The sequence below is a fragment of the Chelonoidis abingdonii genome, chromosome 2 (assembly GCF_003597395.2).
Source record: "Chelonoidis abingdonii isolate Lonesome George chromosome 2, CheloAbing_2.0, whole genome shotgun sequence".
NCBI classification, from domain to species: Eukaryota; Metazoa; Chordata; order Testudines; family Testudinidae; genus Chelonoidis; species Chelonoidis abingdonii.
In genome coordinates this window covers 165878421-165899692 of record NC_133770.1, presented here as the reverse complement: position 1 = coordinate 165899692, position 21272 = coordinate 165878421, and the positions used below count along the sequence as shown (strand labels likewise).

General features: G+C 39.9%; 1 protein-coding gene across 8 annotated transcripts in view; it reads left to right on the top strand.

The window, feature by feature from the left end:
* The first annotated feature begins 1372 nt into the window (after window positions 1-1372).
* NSD3 (nuclear receptor binding SET domain protein 3) overlaps window positions 1373-21272 on the top strand; it is a 64510-nt gene continuing 44610 nt past the window's right edge. For 6 of the 8 annotated variants that reach the window (XM_032774586.2, XM_032774589.2, XM_032774591.2 and 3 more), the window contains exons 1-2: window positions 1373-1809; window positions 16376-17103. In XM_032774586.2, coding sequence (XP_032630477.1) covers window positions 16420-17103 — 684 coding nt within the window. In that variant the 5' untranslated portion in view covers window positions 1373-1809; window positions 16376-16419. Of the gene's footprint in view, window positions 1810-8156; window positions 8510-16375; window positions 17104-21272 lie in introns of those variants that run through there. The other 2 variants (XM_032774587.2, XM_075062783.1) reach the window with 1 other exon arrangement.

Genomic DNA, 21272 nt, shown 5'->3' with positions numbered 1-21272 from the left:
CTCGCTCTCTGTTCATTTAACTCAGATATGAAACCTCAGCAGCTAAAACTAGAATCTGAGAGAGACACCTTGTAATCTCTCCAGCAGAATTTTCTTTTGCCCAGGCCTTATGCAATACATCAGTAATTAAATGCATCCAGCACATCTCAGCCAATGCTACGCTGGTTGCATAACAAACATGCAAATGAATTGCACAGCTTGGCCAATCTGAGCACCTAACAGTTTCTCCCCTCCCCACTCCAGTAGAGTTGCATGTTCAACATTGGCAACAAAATGCATCAGTACCTGTCAGTGTTTGCATGTGTGTGTGCCTTATGCATTTCATTTAAACCCTTTGCATTAAAAAAATGCCATTCTATCCAGTATCTAGCAGTGGGAGCTATCCTAAATATATAACCAGCATACATTTCCCCTGCTTATTAAATACAAGACAGATCTGGACCATTAGTACCCACCATCTCCTCTGCCCCTTGTAGCTTGTGTAGTTTCAGGCCTGATACATTGTATTTAAATCTTTTTGAATTAAAATGCAGCCAACACATCTCATTGGACATCCGTCTAATTAGGTCTTTATACTGCACTGAAAACAATAGTATTAGAGCACCTCATGTTCACAACCTATGAATTAAATGTGAATTCCTTCAATTTGCAAAGCATTTAATTCCAATTGGATTAAATGTGTTGGCATATCTCAGTGTTTGCATGTCATGAGACCATGTGCATTTAATTTAAATCTGTCTTTATATCTGAGGCATTTCTATAATGCCCATTACTGTAGCATGGAAATACTCCTGTAGAATCATGCTTTGATGCACAGATTAACCGCACATCCACCAGTTCTGTGTCTCTGTGTTGTCACACATTGAGTACTGTATCTCAAATCGTTTAATCAAATATGTATTCAGCACCTTGCAGTCTTTGCATGCTCCAAGATCTTGTTAATTCCACTTAAATCCCTGTATTTAACATATATGGCATTTAGAACCCTATTAATAGGTCTTCAGTGAAAACCATAGGCATCCAATATAGCTCAAGATTTGTATGTTCCCAAGACACAGAGAGCCTTAAATGCAATGCCTAGTTAGGCATTCTTATAGCACCCATCGTGGTATTAAAAATGCTGGTTAAACATGTCCAGCATCTTCTGTGCATGTTTCCCAGCCCTGTGCAGTGTATCTAAAGCCTGGTGCATTACAATTGGATCCAGATCCCTCTGAGATCGTGTACGGTCGTAGGCTTTGTGCAGTGTATCTAGATCCCTGCCTTCGGCATGCCTGGCCTTCCAACCCCCCTGCATTAAACGTGCCCCAGCGGCAGCTCCCTGGAGGGCCGCCTCCGTTCAGGACTACAGTCCCCAGCATGCCTCGCGCCTGGCGCAGAGCCGGCAGCCAATGGGGGCGCGTCTCTTTTGGCGGTGGCTGCCGCGGCCTGTGGAGCCGAGCTTTGTGTGCGTGGGGAGGAGGGGGAGGGAGCGCGAGAGTGAGCGGGGCCGGCCCGAGACCGGGACACAGAGAGAACCAGCGCCCCCCTCCCCCGCCGCCAGCGGCCCCCTCACCGCCCCTCCTAGCGCCTCTCTCTGGTCTCCCCGCGGCGCTGCGGCTCTCCCACCGCCCGGGGCACGGGCGCCTCCCGAGGCGGAGCCCGTGGAACGCGGACCGGTGGCGCGAAAATCGAGGCCGGGGATCCAGCGCGGCCTGCTGCGGGGTCCTGTTTCTCCCCCCGCTCCGAGCCCGACCCGGCTTCTGCTCTTTGTGTCTCTCTGGGCTCGGTCGGACACGGCGGGGGGAGTTAGAATGGAACAGACTGACGGTGAGAGGGGGTGGGGGATGAGAAGAGTGGGGGGGCTGTGGGACGCGCGAGGGGGACGAGGGGTGGGGTAGAAGGTATGGGGTGGGGGTGGGGTTTAGGGGACATGGGATGGGGATGCCAGGGTCTAGGGGACTAGTGGTACAGAGAGCTGGAAGATAAGGTGGACTGGGGTGGTATTTCTACATGGTGAGTAATGGGTTGGGGGATCTGGGACGCGTGTGAGAAGCGCCGGGATATTGCATGGGCTTTCGGGTGGTTCTTGAGTATGGGAAATGGAAATGATGAATGAGTCTTTAGAGACATACGCTGATTTGTAGTGAGGAAGGGGCTGGTGTGTTTTTGAGGTGGGGGTATGGGAAACGGTGAGAGGGAACCTATTGTTTCTCTCTAGAATATGTATGTTTTCCATGTATTAGGACTGGAAGCTGGTTATTGCAATGATATTCTCTTGTTGTTGGAGAGGGAGGGTGTCTTTATTTTGTGTAGGTGGGAAGTAGGGGCAATAAAGAGAGACATGAGGATAATTTGGTGTTTTGGTGGTGGTAGAGCTAGAGGAGGTCCGCTTGGATTTAAAGGGGCAGAGGCAGCCATGTTTGCTGCTAGACACTGCAGTGTAAATAAATTCCTCTTCCAAAACCTGCTTTGGATCCCCTTCCTGGTGGCTCAGCGCCCCCATTCCTGGCTTTTTATTCTCTTCCTTATCTTATCGTCTTACCTCTCTGAAATCTACCCTAGCCAGCAAAGTGGGGAAAGCGACATTTTCCTTCCCTCCTCCTCCTCCTGGTTGCAAACAGGACATGCCGGGGGACTGCGGTGCAGAAATTAACCCTTTTCAACTCAAATCTGCAGAGAGATTATACTGCCTGACATTTCCTCTAATGTTCTAGAAGAATTAAAAACAGAAATATGTGGAAAGTTGTATTTTTTTTTATAAACGGCAGATGTTACTGAAATATCTTTTGCAGTTTCTTGAAGTAAACAAGGAAATAGCGTTGGCCATTTTATTTGATCTAGGGCTGTTGGTAGAAGGCATTGTGGAATGCATTTAAAGGTATTTGATACCGTATCCATTGACTACATTTTAAATCTAGCCAATAGGGAGTATTTTTTGCTGTAAATGTGAAAAATGTGGATTGCAGTAGTATGTTCATAGACAAATAACTAGGCCTCCCCCTTTTTTATCCACTTAAAATGTAGATACTTGCTTTTATGTATAGCAGAAAGCTCATTAGGTTATCCAGATTTGAGCCCAGCGATCAAATGAGTGTGAAGCAGGCCTGTTTTGTATTTGTAACCTTATCAAAGCACCAGATACGAATAAAGAGACTTTAGGTCACTGTGCTGTAATTAGAGGCTCTATCACAGTAATCTCAATTCAAGTAATCTTATTTTTATCCTTTTAAAAAAATTGTAGGTTGAACCACATACTTGCCAATTTAGTTTAGACAGCAAGAGATCTTTACAAGGAGTTTTCAGGTACTGCATGTTTGTAAATAGCTAGCCATTTTATGTAGAATTTATGGATATCTTTTAAAGTAACACATTACAGCGTACCTCTTCTCTCATTCTGTAATTGGCTGTGGATTCAGTGTAACATCAATCTCTTTACTGGTGTTTTTCTCAACATATTTCACTGGTGCGCAGTTTTAGGATCTTAAATTATGTCAGTTAGAATTGTATTATTGTTAGATTTTAAGAGTGAATAATTCCAGTGGACTAAAACCCTCACACCTTGCATATTGGACCAAACAATGACATAGTAAGTGATATAACTTCCTAGTTGTTGTTTACATCTTCATATGGCTCATAGTGCAGATGTGCAATAAATGTTTCAATATTCAAATGTGGGTGTCCGTTGGACCACTTCAAAAGGTGCTATTGGCTCCAAAGGAGAACAGACACCAAATGAAAATATGGACTGAGAGGAGGGGTTGTGCATCTAAATGACAAGGTGCTTTTCGTTAATATAGTATGGAATAATTTTGGACTCCTTTGTATGTGGAGTTACTTTTGAACTCTGCTGCCGTGTGTGCTTTTAAAGTTCAAAGCAGTACTTTGTATAGTTGGTATGCATTAATGTTATCCAAGCATTGCCAACTCTTGCAGACTTATTGTGAGTCGTATGATATTTGTTGTTTTATTAAAGCCCTAGCTCCTGGCTTCATGTGATTATGTAAAAATCCCACTTAAAAAAAAAAATCAAAGCCAAGAATTTTGCTCTTGTGGTTTCAGAGAAAAATCTTGAAAACATGACCTAATGGAACCCTAGAGTCTCCAAAACTAAAGAGCAAATAAAGAGTACTCCAGGTTTATTTATTTTTTTAAAACTAATCTCTTGATTTTTAAATCGCTATCTTGATTTGTGGTGCCTCGCTCATGAGTTTTGAATGCTTGAGATTTTCAATATTGTTATCCTAGAGATTACTTTCTGTAACAGTGGGGAAACATCTTCCCCCTCGACAAAACAAACAGCAAACCTCAGCAGCCCATGAAAAGGTGCACAGGGAGGATAATCAAACTCACTAGGTATGTTAAAAGGATGAACAGGAATCATGTCACTAAGGACCCATCCTACATCAGCTCCTTGCTATCAGAGACCCTTGCATTTGTGCATAGTCCCACTGCAGTCTGTGGGAATCCTCACAGGGACAGAGGTCTGCTAGTGTATCCCAGTGCAGGATTGAAGACTGTTTTATCATTTCATTTATCAAGTGCATCCTAGTTCCGTTTTTATTACTTCGTTTACAGTGACTACTTTTGCTGTGAGCCAAAATGACTTATATTATTTTAAAAGATGTTTTATTACGTACACTAGTTTTATTCTTCCTTTCAGAATATTAAAATTGCATTCAAAATTTTAAGTTAAATTAATTAATTTTTAGATAAAATTCAGTGCACACATATGGTATTGATGCTTCTGTGAAAACTGTCAGTCTTTTTCTGTAATGACAATTGTAAACTATACAGGTATGCCAGGAACCAGTTGAAAAAATTATCTGATGGAATTTAGTATTGTCTTGTGGAGTTGAGGCTATCTGCAGTTCAGATACAAACACCAGAATTAATTTTTGTTACTGGATTCAATATTCATATTTAAAACACTCAGCTTTATGTTGTCCTGTTCTGGACATCCTAGCAAATTTTATATAAAAATTAATGATTATTTACATAATTTATTAGACTAGTCAGTTACTGTTTGAATTGTTTTACATTCATATTAGTGTGGCACACCTAAGAGTCTCTTCACATCTATAAAAAGTGCCTGCAGTATAAATTCAAAATCTGCTCTGCTGTGGTCAGAAGTTTCTTTGAAGTTCAAGGATTATTGCATTAATTTCCTATTCACAATACCAGTTGTACATTTTCAAATAATAGCAGCATAGTTACTGTTGTTTGGATGCTTTAAGATTTCTATGTGTTGCAACAAATTGGCAAAGTAGCCTGCCACAGCAATGCAATCTCTTTGTTTATAAGACACACGTAACAAACAAACAAGAGTTGAAATTGGCAGTTTCATGGGTTAAGCTTTTTGATACGACCAGGACTGCATAAATAAAGTGTTGTCATATGTAAGGAAAAATCAGATTGCTCCATGTTTTAGAAAAAAATGTGCACAAAAGATAAAAGTAAGTAATAAAGTCTTTGTGCATAACTTTGACAGCTTTTTCAGGGTTTAGAAAATAAACAACCTGGAATCTCTGTGGATTAGTGAAAACAAGGAGTCTGGTGGCACCTTAAAGACTAACAGATTTATTTGGGCATAAGCTTTCGTGGGTAAAAAAGCCTCGCTTCTTCAGATGTGGGTTAGTGCTGCAACTCCTGCTTCTGTTAATGGGGCCTGCCTAGCTAATGTGCTATGATTATTTTGAGGCTATATCCCAGAACTTTGGTTTTCCAGGCGATTGCTATAATTGGAAAGTCCAGCCCAGCCTTGCCAAGCAGTGGCACTGTTCACTAACCTCATGTTTAACTATAAGTAATGTAAAAATTTGTTTCCAATTAGTTTCTCGTTTCTCTCTTTACCTTTACCAATGAGCCAATAATAAAGTATCAGTTCTTAAAGTAGTTTCTTTACATCTCTGTGGAATGCCCAACATCCAACAATGTGTGAACCTCCACAAACCGTATAACATACAATTTTAGATAGCCCCACAGTAGTACATTGCAACAGTGGACAATAAAGATTAAGTCAATCAAATGTATTATGGAAATTAATTTTAAACTTTTTGCTGCTAACACCTTCAACCAAAGTGGTGGTATTCTCAACTCAGGTACTGCATGGTGATTAAAGTATCAGGTGCAAATTAATGGGGCTATGCTTCATTCTCAGTCAGGAGCTCCTCTGGCTGGTCATTATTGCCAGGAAAATGCACTGAAACTATGGGTCTCAGTCATTCTTGTTAACATTCTGAATTTGTATTTGAACAAGTATTAGGTGTAACAGTTTTTTTGTGAATGTTGTGTTGGCTTCTGCAGTTTGCCTGTGGATAGGTAAACGCAATTTACTCATAATACCTGTAGCTGTGGAATTCTGGTATCAGCATATCATGTTGATTGGCCCTTTCTGCTCAGATTTTGGGGACTGTACTCTGTATTCCTGTGATATAGTAAGTGTGTGATGGTGAGGGAAAGAGGAGGGGCAGTGTTGACATTGGGAGATCTCATCTAGAAAATGAGATCTCATCTTCCCTAATGCTGCTGGATCTTTTGTGGCTGGGTGATAACTGCAGTCTTCCTAGGTCATACTTGGAGAGCTGTGAATGCTTGTTTGTATTTGTATTTTTTTTTATAAATATTCTGTTGGCATATTTCTCTATTTCATTCACCAGTCTAGAGAAGCCAATCAAGTTGTAATGCAGATTCCTTACTTGGTTGTGGTTTCACTATATTCTGTTTTTGTTTAGCTTAGTATTGTCAGAAATTCAGATAGCATTTACAACAATATGGTTTACAATTATACAACATTTTAATCTGAATGTGTAAACACATTTTGTTGTTGTTGTCACTTAATGTACTAAAAGTGACATTTAAAAAAAATCTGATTTACCTTTAATTAATTGTTAACCATATATTTACCTTGTGCATTTCACTTTCTAAACAATTTCATTTTTGGCTGTCTTATCTCAGCAAGATGCTGGAGTTATATGGGTTGCAGGGGAATGTTGTTTCCTTTTCCCCTCCCTTAAAGCTAGTTTCAATAGAAAATTTCAACATTTAAAGCTACATGTTGTCTTATATTGTTAATTTTCAGCCCTTTGACCATTAGGTCACCTATTCTAATTCATCCTATATCCGTAGTAAGTGAAAAAGTGAAAGCTTGAGTATAACAATAAAAAGTCCCTACACTTGAGGGAAGCTGTATTTTACGGTCATCTATCAAAGATATCGTTAATGGATATTTAGTAAAGTAGAAGGTAAGAATAGAAAGTAACTTTGTGGTGGTACTCAGATGCAGTGATTGGCATCTTCATACATTTCTGTAATAAATAATGCTGCTCTTTCTCAAGATATTTCAAAGCATGTTAGAATGTAATAAGGTACCCTTACTAACCTGGTCAATTTGCAGGTGAACGTTCTTTTGAGACTAGCTAATATCCATAGTTTTAATGAGACTACATGGGATATTAGTAAATTATATAGCCTAAGCCTGACATTCTCAAAGAAGCCAACAAGGCTCTCCTTTTTGCAAAAGTCTTTCAGTAATTATCAAAGACAGGAAATTGGATCAGCAGCATCCGCTACTGAGTCTAGTAACATCTCTGTGAAAACCTTAGAGATACAATAATTATGTAGCTTATAATACTGCATGTCACTAGTATCCGAGCACCAAACAGGTATGTCGTAGTCTGAGACTTGTGATATAGGTCCTAAAAATGCCTTAGATAAATGTAATAGTGATTCAATGAGAGAAGCTTTTTCCCAAAAGATTCCAAAGCACTTTATAAACTTGTCTATGTATGAATAACTTCAGCCATCGCTGAAATTGCAGCCACTTCTTGATGCCACAGAAATACTATGTGAGAGTTTAGGGTAGGAAGTTAAGCGTATTTGCCGTTAAATTAGGGTAGCATTTCTCATGAGATCTAGCCTAATCACTTTAGATTATACTGTTTTCCTAATACATAGTTTTCATTTTCCAAAGGAGAAAAATTTATTTAATTTGTTTAAATACTGTTCCTATTTGGACATTATTGTAGTTTTGAAAATTTTGTCTCTAGTTTCAGTGTCACTGACAAGTTCTGTTTACATTGCCTTAGGCCCCAGAAAGGTAGTGCAGGGAAAAGACAGATGCAGAATATAGTACATAATTCTGGAGAATAATCTTTTTTTTTTTCTGCCCCCTATAGGCAATGAAAAACTATTCCTGTTGCAGTTTTGCAGACGTCACGATCTTTGTTCAAACTGTTTTCTTTCTCCAATAGCGCCAAAAACTGTTTCCTGTTAAGAAGCCTTAAATAATTTAGCTACATTCTTCTTGATCCTTTGGCTGAGATCCAGTGTAGTATCAATTTTTTGATCATTACATCCTTTATCTGGATATTGAATCCTGTACTTGCAGGAAGTGGACTCTGAGTTAATACAACAGCAGCAGTTGGAGATCCAAGAGACCTAACTTGCATAAAATAAAAACTTATAAGCTTCACTCAGACTGCTGAACATCCTCACTTCCAGCTCTTTTAGAGATTGTTCTTCTACTTGGGTGAGTTACGTCCAACCTCCTTTTTAGCCCTTCAGTGGCACTTCTGTGGCAGCCAGAGGGCTGCTGAGGAGAAATATGGTACTGTCTGCATCAAGGGTGGAATCTAATTTCTCAAAAGTAATCCTCTTTTAGGGTTAAGATTTGAGATGGAGTCCTCCATTTATGGTCTCACATTATTCTAGCTTTTGACTAGCCCCAGGAGTTATTATTTCAGTGTAATATAATCCAGATGCTACTTTATATTACTATATTCATTTTGAAAGCACCCACTAAAATTTTGCAAAGGAGGGGGGATAGGAAAGTGTGTGGGTATTAACTATAGTGATGATGAATTCAAAGACTCTGGAGGAGGGAGCTACTGATGTGTAATCTCTGTGGGAGGAGAAGAATTGGGCTTAGAAGACCATTGCAATGTAGACTTTCTGTTAAGCAAAAGTCCCTACTGCTGCACTCTGTACTGGAAGGTAGTACACCAGATGAATAAGTTGTCCCAAATAGCCAGAGTGCATAATAAAATCAAGATTATTTCATGTAGATGAACCCACAAAAAGGGATTATTTGAAAGCTTTTGAAAAACTTAAGACTTCTACCAGTAACTTCTAAATTAGTAGATGTAATTGTAGGTTAATGTATCCAAACAAAAAAACCCAACACTCCACATCCTGTTATGCTGTCTTTAAAAAACACTTTCTTTGAAATTTTAATTATTGTGAAATCTGCTGCTCTGGGAACTGAATCTTGTTTAACCATGGAGCTGATACAGTAAACCAGGGGTCGGCAACCTTTCAGAAGTGGAGTCTTCATTTATTCACTCTAATTTAAGGTTTTGCATGCCAGTAATCCATTTTAACGTTTTTAGAAGGTCTCTTTCTATAAGTCTATAATATATAACTAAACTATTGTTATATGTAAAGTAAATATGGTTTTTAAAATGTTTAAGAAGCTTATTTTAAAATTAAATTAAAATGAAGAGCCCCCCCGGACCAGTGGCCAGGACCCAGGCACTGTGAGTGCCACTGAAAATCAGCTCACGCATGCCATAGGTTGCCTACCCCTGCAGTAAACCAAGTAGCAATGCAAGGTTTTCCCTGCCAAAGTGTATGAGCTCTGACCTGCAGGGGCCACGTGTGGGTTCAGTATCCATTATCCCCGCAGAGAGTGGTAACAGGAATCTAATTAATGCCAACTACTCACTAAATGATTTCATTTAAATCTCTGAAAGCCATCAGTTTGTAATTTTCAAAAGATGCTGATACTTGTATAGGCTGGATTAAAATTGGTGACCTCATGATCAAAGAGACTGTTGTGCAATCTAAATGTACCATTGGCCTAATGAAATGAGTTTAATCAGTTGGACATGATCTGATTGGCATAATCTTGCAGTGTTCCCATAGATTAAATATTAGTTGGTTTTTCTGCTTTGTACTAGAAAGATTATGCTACTAAAAAACTGTGCAGAATATAGATGCCTTTAAATCCCAATTTCTAAACGTCAAATATCCTTGTAAGAGAGAGATGAAAAATTGCCTGCCTCATGTTTTTTATTCATACAGTTATGTTGCAGTCTGTAGTGTAAACCTCTCTCCAGTGTTTTACATCCTTGTTTTTGCTCTGATTTCCTAGCGTTGAAAGTTAGTATAATGCTTTTTAAGGGAGAAAAGACCTTTTATTCATGTTAATGTCGTTCTTAGTGACTCCTGAACCAAGTGAGTTGACTGGTTGTGAATTATGTATAATTGTTTACTGATATGTCTTATACACGTGTCAAGCTGATGCTGTAGCTTAATTTTACTGAGATCCTTAGGTAGGATTAAAATATGGCCAAAATGTCAGAGTGAGGCTCAAAATTCCTATTGGATGCTCCAGAGCAGGTATTTTCTTAGATCACTATCTAGAGAATACTATGGCTAGCCAGTCATGTAATTTATAAGACATTGTATCTTCAAAGAGAAATTTCCGTCTTTCTTCCTGACTGACTCTTCATCCAAAAATTCTTGGTCTTTATTACTATTAGAGATAATTGAAGAAAAGTCTTTAAAAAGCCCTTTGCTTCACTAGAGGAAAATTAAGGGATGAACAGAAGCAAGGTAATTTTCTAAATACAAATCACCTTTAATGTGGTCATTGCTGATTTAAAGAGTAGAGATAATAGTCTTTGAGGGCTATAAATCAAAATTGGATAGTATTAGCTGGATAAGTTTTCTTTGTTTTAGTAACAGTGGTATACACTTTGGTTCTGCCCTTGCAGTGTGAGTCACTTGCACGTCATTGTACTGAACAATTTCAGTAAAGAAAATGAGTAGCTGGCCTCCTTGCTTGACTGTAAAACATCAGATTTGGTAGCTGTTGGGATGAAGTCAACATTGCATGGCTGAACTTTTCTTCTTTGGCATAGAAACTTAAAAGAATATTTTGCACCTTTATGCCTTCAAGCTAAGGATCTCAAAACACTTTATGAACATCAGTGAATTACTGCAAGTCTTGCAGCACACACTTTACAGATGGAGAAACTGAGGAACAGAGGTTAAATGGTTTGCCCAATGTCAGTGAAGCCTTTAAAGAGCAGTTGGTGCCGCATAGAAAAATATGATAAGTGTTTTTGTAAATTTCCATTGTGGTAATGCCTAAGGACCCCAGTCAAGGCCAAAGGTACCATTGTTCTAGGCACTGTACAAACAAAGAAATTATTTAGAAATGAGTTTGGATGAGAGCTGATGAACTTCAAACAAATATTCTATGTTAAAAGTTAATTGGCTTTTTTCTCACCTGCAGTTTGACAGCTGTTGGAATATAATAATTTCCACAGAAATCACTTGTGATGTTGCTGAAGGGGAATCTAGGGACACACAGATACCTATTAGCTGGTGTATTTTCATCTTTAGGGCAAAATCTACAGAGTGATGCTCCATCTCTGGAGGATAAGTTCATGGCTGCTAAAGATTTGTTACTGAATTTAATAATATCATCAGCCACTCTTAAACCAGTTTCAGAGGTCCACACAAGGAGGCTGCACAATTTAGAAATAGGTGTAGTTAAATCAGTGCAATTTCTTTTGTGGCCTAGGTCTTAAATGCCTCTACCATGGTTAGCAATCTCTGCCTAGGATTAAGTGAGCATGGCCTGGCAGCCTGACTTCTGTAGCAGTAAAAATCAAAAAGAAAACTAAACATATTTTAATTTAGCTATCCTCAATTTTTTCATAGTGTACATCACATTTGAATACAGTGTTTTATGGATCAGCTTTCCTTAATATCTATATGATACTTTTCCATGTAAGCAATTGCTGAAGTTAATATTAGTAAAGTATTTAATGTATTATTAGTTGACTTTTAATGCCATTTAGCTCTTGGAAATGAGGAGCCAGCACCTGCTTTAGTTGCTTGCTGCCGCTAGACCACACTAAGGCTATGGCTACACTGCGCAGCTTTTAGCGACACTGCTGTGCCGCTGCCACTGGGCTGTGTAGCTGCTGTTTGTCGGCAGGAGAGAGCTCTTCTGCTGACAAAAAACTTCCACCTCCCGTGAGTGGCAGTGGCTTTCCTGCAGACAAAGCACTGTTCGCACCAATGCTTTTCGTCTGTAAAACTTTTGTCGTGTGTGTGTGTTTTTTTTTTTTTTTTTTTTAAACATCCATGAAGGACAAAAGTTTTGCCAACAAAGTGCCAGTGTAGACATACCCTAAGAGGAAGTTGGTGAATCAGTGTCAGTTAAGGAAAAATGTTAATGAGTGTGTTTTTAACAGGTAGTTAATCTTTCTAGAACTCTAACTGGAAGCTACCCCAGAAAATAATGTTTGTGAAAGTGGGTGTGAACATAGGCACGAGTGTGGTTTTAGATGTGTTTGGGACACAGGAATTACTACAGGTCCCAGCTAGTCTAGGAAAATAGAAATTCCTTAGTGGATAGTTAAAACCTGCCCATAAGGGAAGTTTCTTCCTAATCCTCATCAGTTAGTGATTGGCTCAAGCTTTGTCATCTCTCATCTGTTGTAACTGCAACCCTTGTCAACTAATATTATGCATGTGTACAAACGTCACTGGATAAACTAGCAACTCTCTCCACTCACCTCTAGAACATCTTCACAAAGGTCCAGTATAGGAACATTTGACTTAACTTTCCATAAGAATGTTAACCAAATTTGTATAGTGAACAGTTTCATAGATTCATAGACCTTCATAACACAGGCCATAGAAGTTCTCCCAGTTATATTCCAGCATCACACCTATACTTTCTGGTTGAGCTAGTGCAACATCTCCAAAGTGTGCATCGTGACCCTCAGAAGGTTGCAAAAGGGCACCAGGAGCTTGTGAGACATGCGTGAAGCACAGTGATAGGTGGCTTTGTGCACCGCTCCTGCTGCCTTGACATGCTGCACAGTGAGAGGCAGTTGAGTCATCAGCATGCTTATTTTGACTCCTGAGGGAATTCTGCACTAAAAAATTAAATATTCTGTGCACAATATTTTAAAATTCTGCATATTTTATTTGTCAAAATAACACAATATAATTACATCATTTTCAATTATTTGCTGACAAGTATTTTGAAATAAATTACCAAAATAATTGAAAATGGTGATTATATTGTGTTATTTTGACAATTAAAATATGCAGAATTTTAAATTTTTCACTGCAGAATTCCCTCAAGAGTACCAGGGTTCTGTGTGGTGCAGTCTAGGTTTGGGGGAATCTGGGTACACAGGGGCTCGGTGTGGGGTCCTGGGTGCAGGGGGAATGGGACTCTGCAAGGGATGGGTGAGGTGATGGTAGTTAGGGCTCAGTGTTGAGGGGAAGTGGGGTTTGGTGGGGTGGAGGGTCAGGGTGCAGCTAGTTGGAACTCAGTGTGTCGGGTTGTGGGTGCGAAGGGCTCCTGATTTGGATGGAGCTTGGTGGGGCAGTGTTCCAGGTGTGCACATGGAGGGAGGGGTCATTGTACAAGGAGTTGCTCCTGCTGTCCTCCCAACCCCTGTGCATCCAGACCCCCCCTGCACCCCCTTTTCTCCCCCCACACCTGGGAAAAACGAACAAACCCACATATGGTGCAGAGTTTTCTGCAGCTAGGGGATGTTTCTGGAGCTTGATCTGACCAATCCCCAACTGCTCCATGCAGGGAAGAGGGAGGGGGATCTGTGTCTCCGTTCTCTCCCCCACCCCCCGCTGGGACTGCTGTCCCTGGATGGCCAGGTCATCCCCAGCCCCCTCTCTCCCCCAGTGATTTACCTCTTCCCCTGGCTGCCTGAAGAGAAGCATCTGAGCTGTGGGTAGGGGTGAGTGAGCGCTGGTGTAGCTTCTCTTTGCTTCCCCACCTAAACCATTTTCTGCAAGGAAAGTCTGGGGCCGCACATGCTAAGGGGTGGCATTCATCTATTCTTGGGGTGGCACAGTCTGAGCAGCTTGCTTTTTTTTTTTTTTTTTTGCTTGAGGTGGCAAAAATGGTAGAGCTGGCCCTGAAGGAAGTAAAGGGATACTGCAGAGGGGGGATTTTTCTGCTGCGCTGCAGTTGCGCACAGTTTCCCCAGGAATATCATGCTGCAACACAGTGAAGTGGTGGCGGCTGGCAGGAATGGGACTTGCAGTCGCCATGCTGACCCCATGGCAAGAGGTAGGGGAGCTGACCTGACCCTGAGGGGGTTGAATTGTCTTGTGACTTGAGTCAAACAAGACACTTGTAGTTGGATCTCATGAGGCCACTTGTAGCTGGATCCCATGAGGCTTTGGCTAATATCACCATGAAGTAAAACTGAGCATCAGTATAATCTGTGAATGTGGAGTTGACTAGTACTTTTTTGCTGTGTAATTAGAGAAGTTATATTTTCTTGTAGTTGGTTTTTCGTTACATCTCTACTAGTTCCTGAGGAGGAGGGGTTTTTTTCTTTAAAGTCTGACATGGAAAATATTGAATAAGATATCTGGATATGTTGCATGGGGAGGATGAGAATGAAACTCAGGCAAGGAAGTGGGCAGATCCTTATTGTGAAATGTATGTCATGGGATCTTTAATGTAATTACAGACCAGAAAAAAATCTTGTATGAAAGAGCATTCGGGACCTCCATCCTCAACACAAAAATGCACATATTGTGATACTCCATTTATTTATCTTGAAAGGACTAAAATGACCTTACTGGGTAGCAAGCCAATATTTCAAACATGAGGTGTAACCTGTTAAGCCATTCCCTCCAACTAAGCATTAAAATGGTTTAAATTTCTTAAATAGGGAGGAAGGCTAATTTGTGAGCATGTAACATTTCATTGAACTTCTTTCCCTCTGTGTTTGAAGTGGCTGTAAAACTGTCTCAAGTCTTATGAGATACAGTAAAAATTTCCAGGACCTCAGATACTGCAGTGGTAAAGGTAGCGTTATTACTACCATGTGACAGACCTGGGCAGGTCAATGTAGGTTCTCCAAAGGAAGCCGAGAGTTGGCTTGATCTGAATTTGGCTTAGATGGTTGCTGAATTTCCTTCCTGTCTCTTCAGGGAGGAACTCTCCTCTCTGGTATGTGGTTCCAAAGACTAGGAGGGCAGGAGGCATCTGGGAGAGAAATGTGGCCTACATTGGGTGGTGCCGAGGTGAACATTTTAATGGCAAGATAACTTATTTTCTGCCTTGGTTTAACCACCTCAGTCTTGAAATCAATTGTTACCACGCGTTGTTTAAGGTCTAATGGCATAGAAAAATGCTCCTTCCATTGAGTAGAGCTCTTTGGGTTTTCTCACCAGCTGCAGTGAAATAATTAGCATCTATTTGCTATAATTGTGCTATTGTGTATTTAAAAAAGCCAACAGCCAGAGCCTCGTAACTTCCAGGGCATGTATCAGTGCTCATCTGTTTTCACAGGCTTTGCTGGGGAGAGGTAAAGTTTGAATAAGATTTTTAAGGAGAAGGAAGAGAAGAAACATACATTGGTGATTTTGGAGGTCTTTCTATGACCCTTCCTGCTTGTTGAATTTATAATAGTTGTATCGTACCTGGAGCCTTGGATAGGCACTGCTGCAAAGTTGAATAAGCATCACAGTTTCAGTCTTCTAGTGATCTCCGTTAGCTTTTTCTGGTCTGATAAAGTATTTAGAACCATTATTCTAACACTCTTAGTTTGGGCCCACAGTTTGACCTGTGTTTAAAACTCCTGCAGCTGACAATTTCTTCTGTTTCAAATATCTTGAGAAATGACCATTGCTGAGAAATGCATGTAACTCTTGGAAAAAAATTGGTCATTCTCCTCTGCTGGCTGAAGAGAAGCCATTAAGTCAAAAAGCCTGTGCACAGAAATGTGTGGACGGTGTCATGGAAGTTGGTATACAAAGGACTGTTCTTATTTTAGTTCCACTACAAATGTTTGGTGAGAGAGAATTTCCATTTTCAAACTTCTAGGTGGATATTACAAATAATGGGATTAAATTATTTATTTATTTATTTTTACTGAAAATAGGTGTATGAGGCTTGTTTGCAAAGTAGCTTTTCATCTTTGGAACCCTATCTGGGTATTATACGTTATTGATCATCTGTGTGTATGAGTTCTGAATTTCATTACAATTTGAATGTAAATAAATTGGGCAAACCCATATAAATCCCTAGTAGATTATTGTTAACATTAGAAAACTACCACATAATTTGGCACACTTCAGTCTTGATTTTCCCATGCAGAGAACAGAACGGTCAGGGTGTTACACAGCTGGTGAAGAGTCGGGTGCATTGGGGGTACTCTGTGTGCAGGGTAATGTTGACTGTGTAAGAGGGTGTCTAGTGAAAGTGGAGGTATGAAAGTTGTTCATATTCTTGGTAGCTCTATTTCTTCTTAACTGTTTCAGTTGCTTAATTCTTTTCCTTTGATTTACACTGATTACTTATTTTTTATCTCTTTACTTTTAGGCCCTATGAGAGAAAGGGAAAGCTAAGGATGCTGGAGCAGAACAATGGATTTCTCTTTCTCTTTCATGCAAGGGATCATGGGAAACACAATTCAGCAACCACCTCAGCTCATTGACTCAGCCAACATCCGCCAGGAGGATGCCTTTGATGCCAGCAGTGACATCGCTGAAGATGGTGGTCAGACACCATATGAAACTGCCCTGCAGCAAGGCTTTCAGTACCCTACTCCAACGACAGAGGATCTTCCACCGATCACTAATGGTTATCCACCAACAATCAATATGTATGAACCTCAAGCCAAATACCAGACATACAGTCAGTATCCCAATGGTTCAGCCAATGGCTTTGGTGCAGTTAGAAACTTTAGTCCCCCAGAGTATTACCAAATGGAAAACTCTAACATGAGACCGCATGAAGTTCTGGAAAAATCTTCCCCTCCACATCCTCCGCCACCACCACCTCCTTCAGTACCACAAACGGTGATTCCAAAGAAGACTGGTTCACCAGAAATCAAATTAAAAATAACCAAAACTATCCAGAATGGCAGGGAATTGTTTGAGTCCTCTCTGTGTGGGGACCTTTTGAATGAAGTACAGGCAAGTGAGTATGCTAAGATGAAACATGAAGGGAGAAAGGAGAAAAGGAAAAAAAGTAGCAAGCATGACTCTTCACGATCAGAAGAACGCAAGTCACACAAAATTCCAAAACTAGAACCAGAGGAACAAAATGTAAGTGGAATAACAGTTTCATCTTTTTGTGATTATTAACAGGGAATTCCTTTTTTGCAGCTTTATATTTCTTATTAGTTGTTTATGTACTTAAAAGGCATTGTGAGCCTGTAGTTCACTGTCTGACACACTATGCAATGATCAGAATTGTTTAGCAAGTGTCTATTACAGCTCAGATGCGAAGCTTATGTATCCGAGAGGAGTAGTGGAAAGAATTATGAGTAGTAGTATTTAGATTGCAGTAGTGCTCAAAACTGGGTGCTTTCCAAACTCAGAGGAAGATGCAGTCCCTGCTCATAAAAGTGTACTATCAAAAGATTCTTGAATTCTCTTTTTTCAAAATGTGATTTACTGGGGTTTTGTGGTATTTGAAGTATTCATCATTAGTGTTCCAACTTAATGGAAATGTTTCTTATTTCTAAGAGGCACCTAAAAACATGTTATAACTATCTAAGTATACTGCTTTCTATACAACACTTAAACCACATGTTTTAACTGACAGTTGCCATTGAAATCAGTTTTAATAATTATAGTGGATTGTATGATTCTAAATAAGTGAAGAGGTGGTTGTATTTCGTGCACGTACTAACAAAAATTAGTGTACTAGTGTGGCATGCAAATTAGAAATGTCAGTTGACTGTCAGCCCACACTGATTGAGAGAATTCTGTATCAGTGTCCATAATGCTTTTTGCTAGATGCAGGAGATGCCAAGATTTCATTTTGCAATATGTATGTGTACACTGCACAGAAATAATAGTATTGTAAGTAAACCCCTAGTTCACGGAGGACAAGTGTGCTGGTTCTCAGTACCTGCAGCCTTTCTCTGCCTCCATGTTCAATAAAATGAGCCTCCCCATGAACACTTGGACTTCTACCTCCACCCTTAAGAGCACACAGTGTGCATGACAACATGACCACTTTCCAGCTAATTGTTTCTGCCGACCATGTGCTGCTGTTGTCCTTTTCTTATTTTTTCCTAGTTTGAGAGTGGCTGTCAGAAGAGAGAAGGTGAGACATGTCAGGAATATGGGAATTGTCAAACTGCATGGCTTTTTTTTTTTTTTCACCTTCCTATGAAGCATCTGGTACTGGCAGCTGTTGAAGACAGGATACTATGCTCTATGGTCAGTGCTCTGGTCTAGTATGGCAATTTCCATGTCCTTGACATGTCCCCACCTCACTTTCCATCATTGTAAGCAGGCAGATTTGGTCCCATCATATCACGTTCATTTCTGTGTCTTATAATAGTTTTATATAGCTGCAGGTTGCCTAGGATGGGGACTTCTAAAGAAGTGGAGTCAGAGGCAGTCAGGGCCTCTCGGCAGCCAGAAAGCCTTCCTTTTCAATACAGTCCCCCACAAGACTTCAGTCCTCAAGTAACTTCTGTATCTAGTCTAAAGGACATTATTTTAACCCCTTAGGTTGTGTTTCAGTAGTGCATTTTCAGTGACTATTTCCTTTCTACAGCAGAAAAGATGGCTTTAGAGACTTGAATGTGGGCTTTTCCCAAACACAGGTCTCCCATGCAGTGGTTCATAGGCTTAACCATCAATCCACAGCCTTGAGTGTTACCTTATGTTTGCACTTTTGGCAAATGAGAACTGCAGTAGGTCCATTTTAACTAAATTTAAAAACAGTGTTTAGTCCTGTAAAGTCTTGTGTGCGAAATGTTTTTAGCTGCCAATGAAAACTGTATTTCAAAGCTTATATTTATTTGTCTTTATTTTCTTTGTTTGTTGTTGCTTACATCTTCTGGAGGTTACTTATCAAAAGGATTTGAATTTATGCCAGATTTGATCCATGTAGTTGTCACTAATGAAGCTCAGTATGATTTTAATGAGTGACTAATGCTAGTGCGAACTTGGAACAAGCTGTCTAACAGAATACAGTTACTTGGATTGTGTGTGTGTGTTTCTCTTGCTTTTGGAGATCAGTTGTATTTAAGCCAGTTTTGGTGCTTCTGGAAGGTGTCTGGCTGACAAACCATTAGTCAAAAATATAGCATGGGCAGCAGCAGTGCAGGTTCCCCCTACACATCATCCCTTGCCAGTGTGCCTCACACCTGCCCTACCTGGCCCACATGAAGGGGAAAAGTTAGTCTTCATGGCATTTTATTTAATCCTTGGTGCTTCTGCTGAAACTACCAGTTTAGGTGGTTTCACACTGTTGCTGTACCAGCTCTGCCTCTGCATGCTGCTGTGCCTCAGTTTCCCTTCTTAGATCAAATGCTGCAGAACTGTGTTTCAAAGGAAATCAAACCACCTTTAATCTGGTTTGTTAATATAATTCAGCAAAGTATTCACCCTTGTATCTGGGCTTCCTTTCTTGCCCTTTCCCTAGCATTAACAGTCACCTTTGCATCAGGCCTTAGTCAATGTTGTGTCATAGGTTTGCCATGCTTCCATAGCAGGGCCTCGCTTGAATCTTGCTTCTGTCTCAGTTTTCTCTGTGTGGGGAACGTTGTTGATACAGGCCTGCTGCCTGGCAACCATGAAGAGCATCTTCCCAGGTATCCCCCAGACTGAACCAAAATCATTGCCTTATATAATCCCACAGGCAGTCCTAATTCGCAGTCACTTGATCCTCCTTCAGTCATGTGCTCTATCTGGCAGCTAAAATTCACCAGACTCTTGGAGTCTGGTTTTAAAGGCGCTATATTTTATCCTTATAATGGGTATATGGGGTTTTACTGGCACTCAAAGGATTATTGACCTGCAAAAGGTGGTAACTAGTGTAGTATAGAACTTTGTCTACCAGGAACTGGAATTATTTTAAATTTGCCCTCTTTCTATCTTATGCTTCCCTTTCAAGGGACACTGTCAAGCTAAAGTTTTTTAAAAGGTAATACCTGTGTTTCAAATAACACTTCCGAATACTGAAAATTTGAATTCATTTTTAAAAGTTTACTTTTTGCTTTTTATTCAGTTTGGGCATTGAAACGAGTGATTTTGTAGTCCTTTACTTCCTGCTTCTAATGTAGAAATCCAGCGCAACCCAAACTCTTCAGGGGAATATTTACATTTAAAATAAAATTAGTATGTAATTAAAACTTTATCAAAATGAAAACATTGAACTCTGTGCTTTAATTTTTGTTTAAAAACAAAAATTTTGAGTCTGAAGTCAAACAACTGGTTAGAATTTGCTTCTAGGAAACCAAATGAGAAGTGTGCAGTCTTTTGTTCGGACTCTATTTTGTGTGACTAGCGCAATTATTTGGGCAGAAATAGTTTGTCAGCTCATTGTAGTAGAAATCACAGGCAGAAGAAGATGTACGTATATGTGCCATTAACACAGGTTGGTGTAGCAAGGAAGAATTTGTAGACTGTGAGTATTTATTTGGTTGAGGTTAGACAACCTGTAGAGAATAACCCTTGTGTACTACTTTAAAACTAAGTACTAACTTTTCTATGTGTCTAAAGTAACACATGTTGAGAGCTCTAATTGCCATGTACTAGACAGTGTGTTTTAAGTGAACATTTTTTAGACGTTTCAGTGTGAAGTACATATTTATGATTATCATGGGGCTAATGTGTAATTTCAAGGGAAAAGATCTTCATTTTAAGTGGACTAATTATAATCTAGCTGAATGGTACTTTAGAGTTTCTGACTGAATGCTTTGTCACACGCACCCTTCCCATGTATGTCCACTGTCTTTCCCTTTGAGTGTCTCCATTGACTGCTGCTTTTCCACCATATTAAACACAAGCTTTGGGTCCTTACACTTAAGGCCCTTTACAACCTAGCTACTGTCTACTTACCTGTTACATCATGTGCCTTATTGTATCTACTCCTCTGGCAATGCTAGTTCCTATTGAACCTTTATCTCCTTTTTCCTACCTTCCTCCATGCTATTCCTTAAGCATGGAATGCCTGTCCTCTTCATATTAACCTGTAAAGCCACTACCCTGTTCTCTTTCAGATCCTTCCTACAAACCTGCCTATGCTATAATGTCTAAAGTGAACTGCCAGCTAATATCATTCGTGTTTCTTGGGATTTTTAAACCAATAAATAACTCTAATACTGCAGTCTATTCATATAACCAATTCACAGTGTGTAACTGTGTATGTTGCTCTGTTTCCTTTCCTCCCTTCCTTATTTCCTCTGAGTTGTATCTCAGTTTAGATTGTAGGCTCTGTGGGACAATGACTTCTTCATTGTAAATTGTAC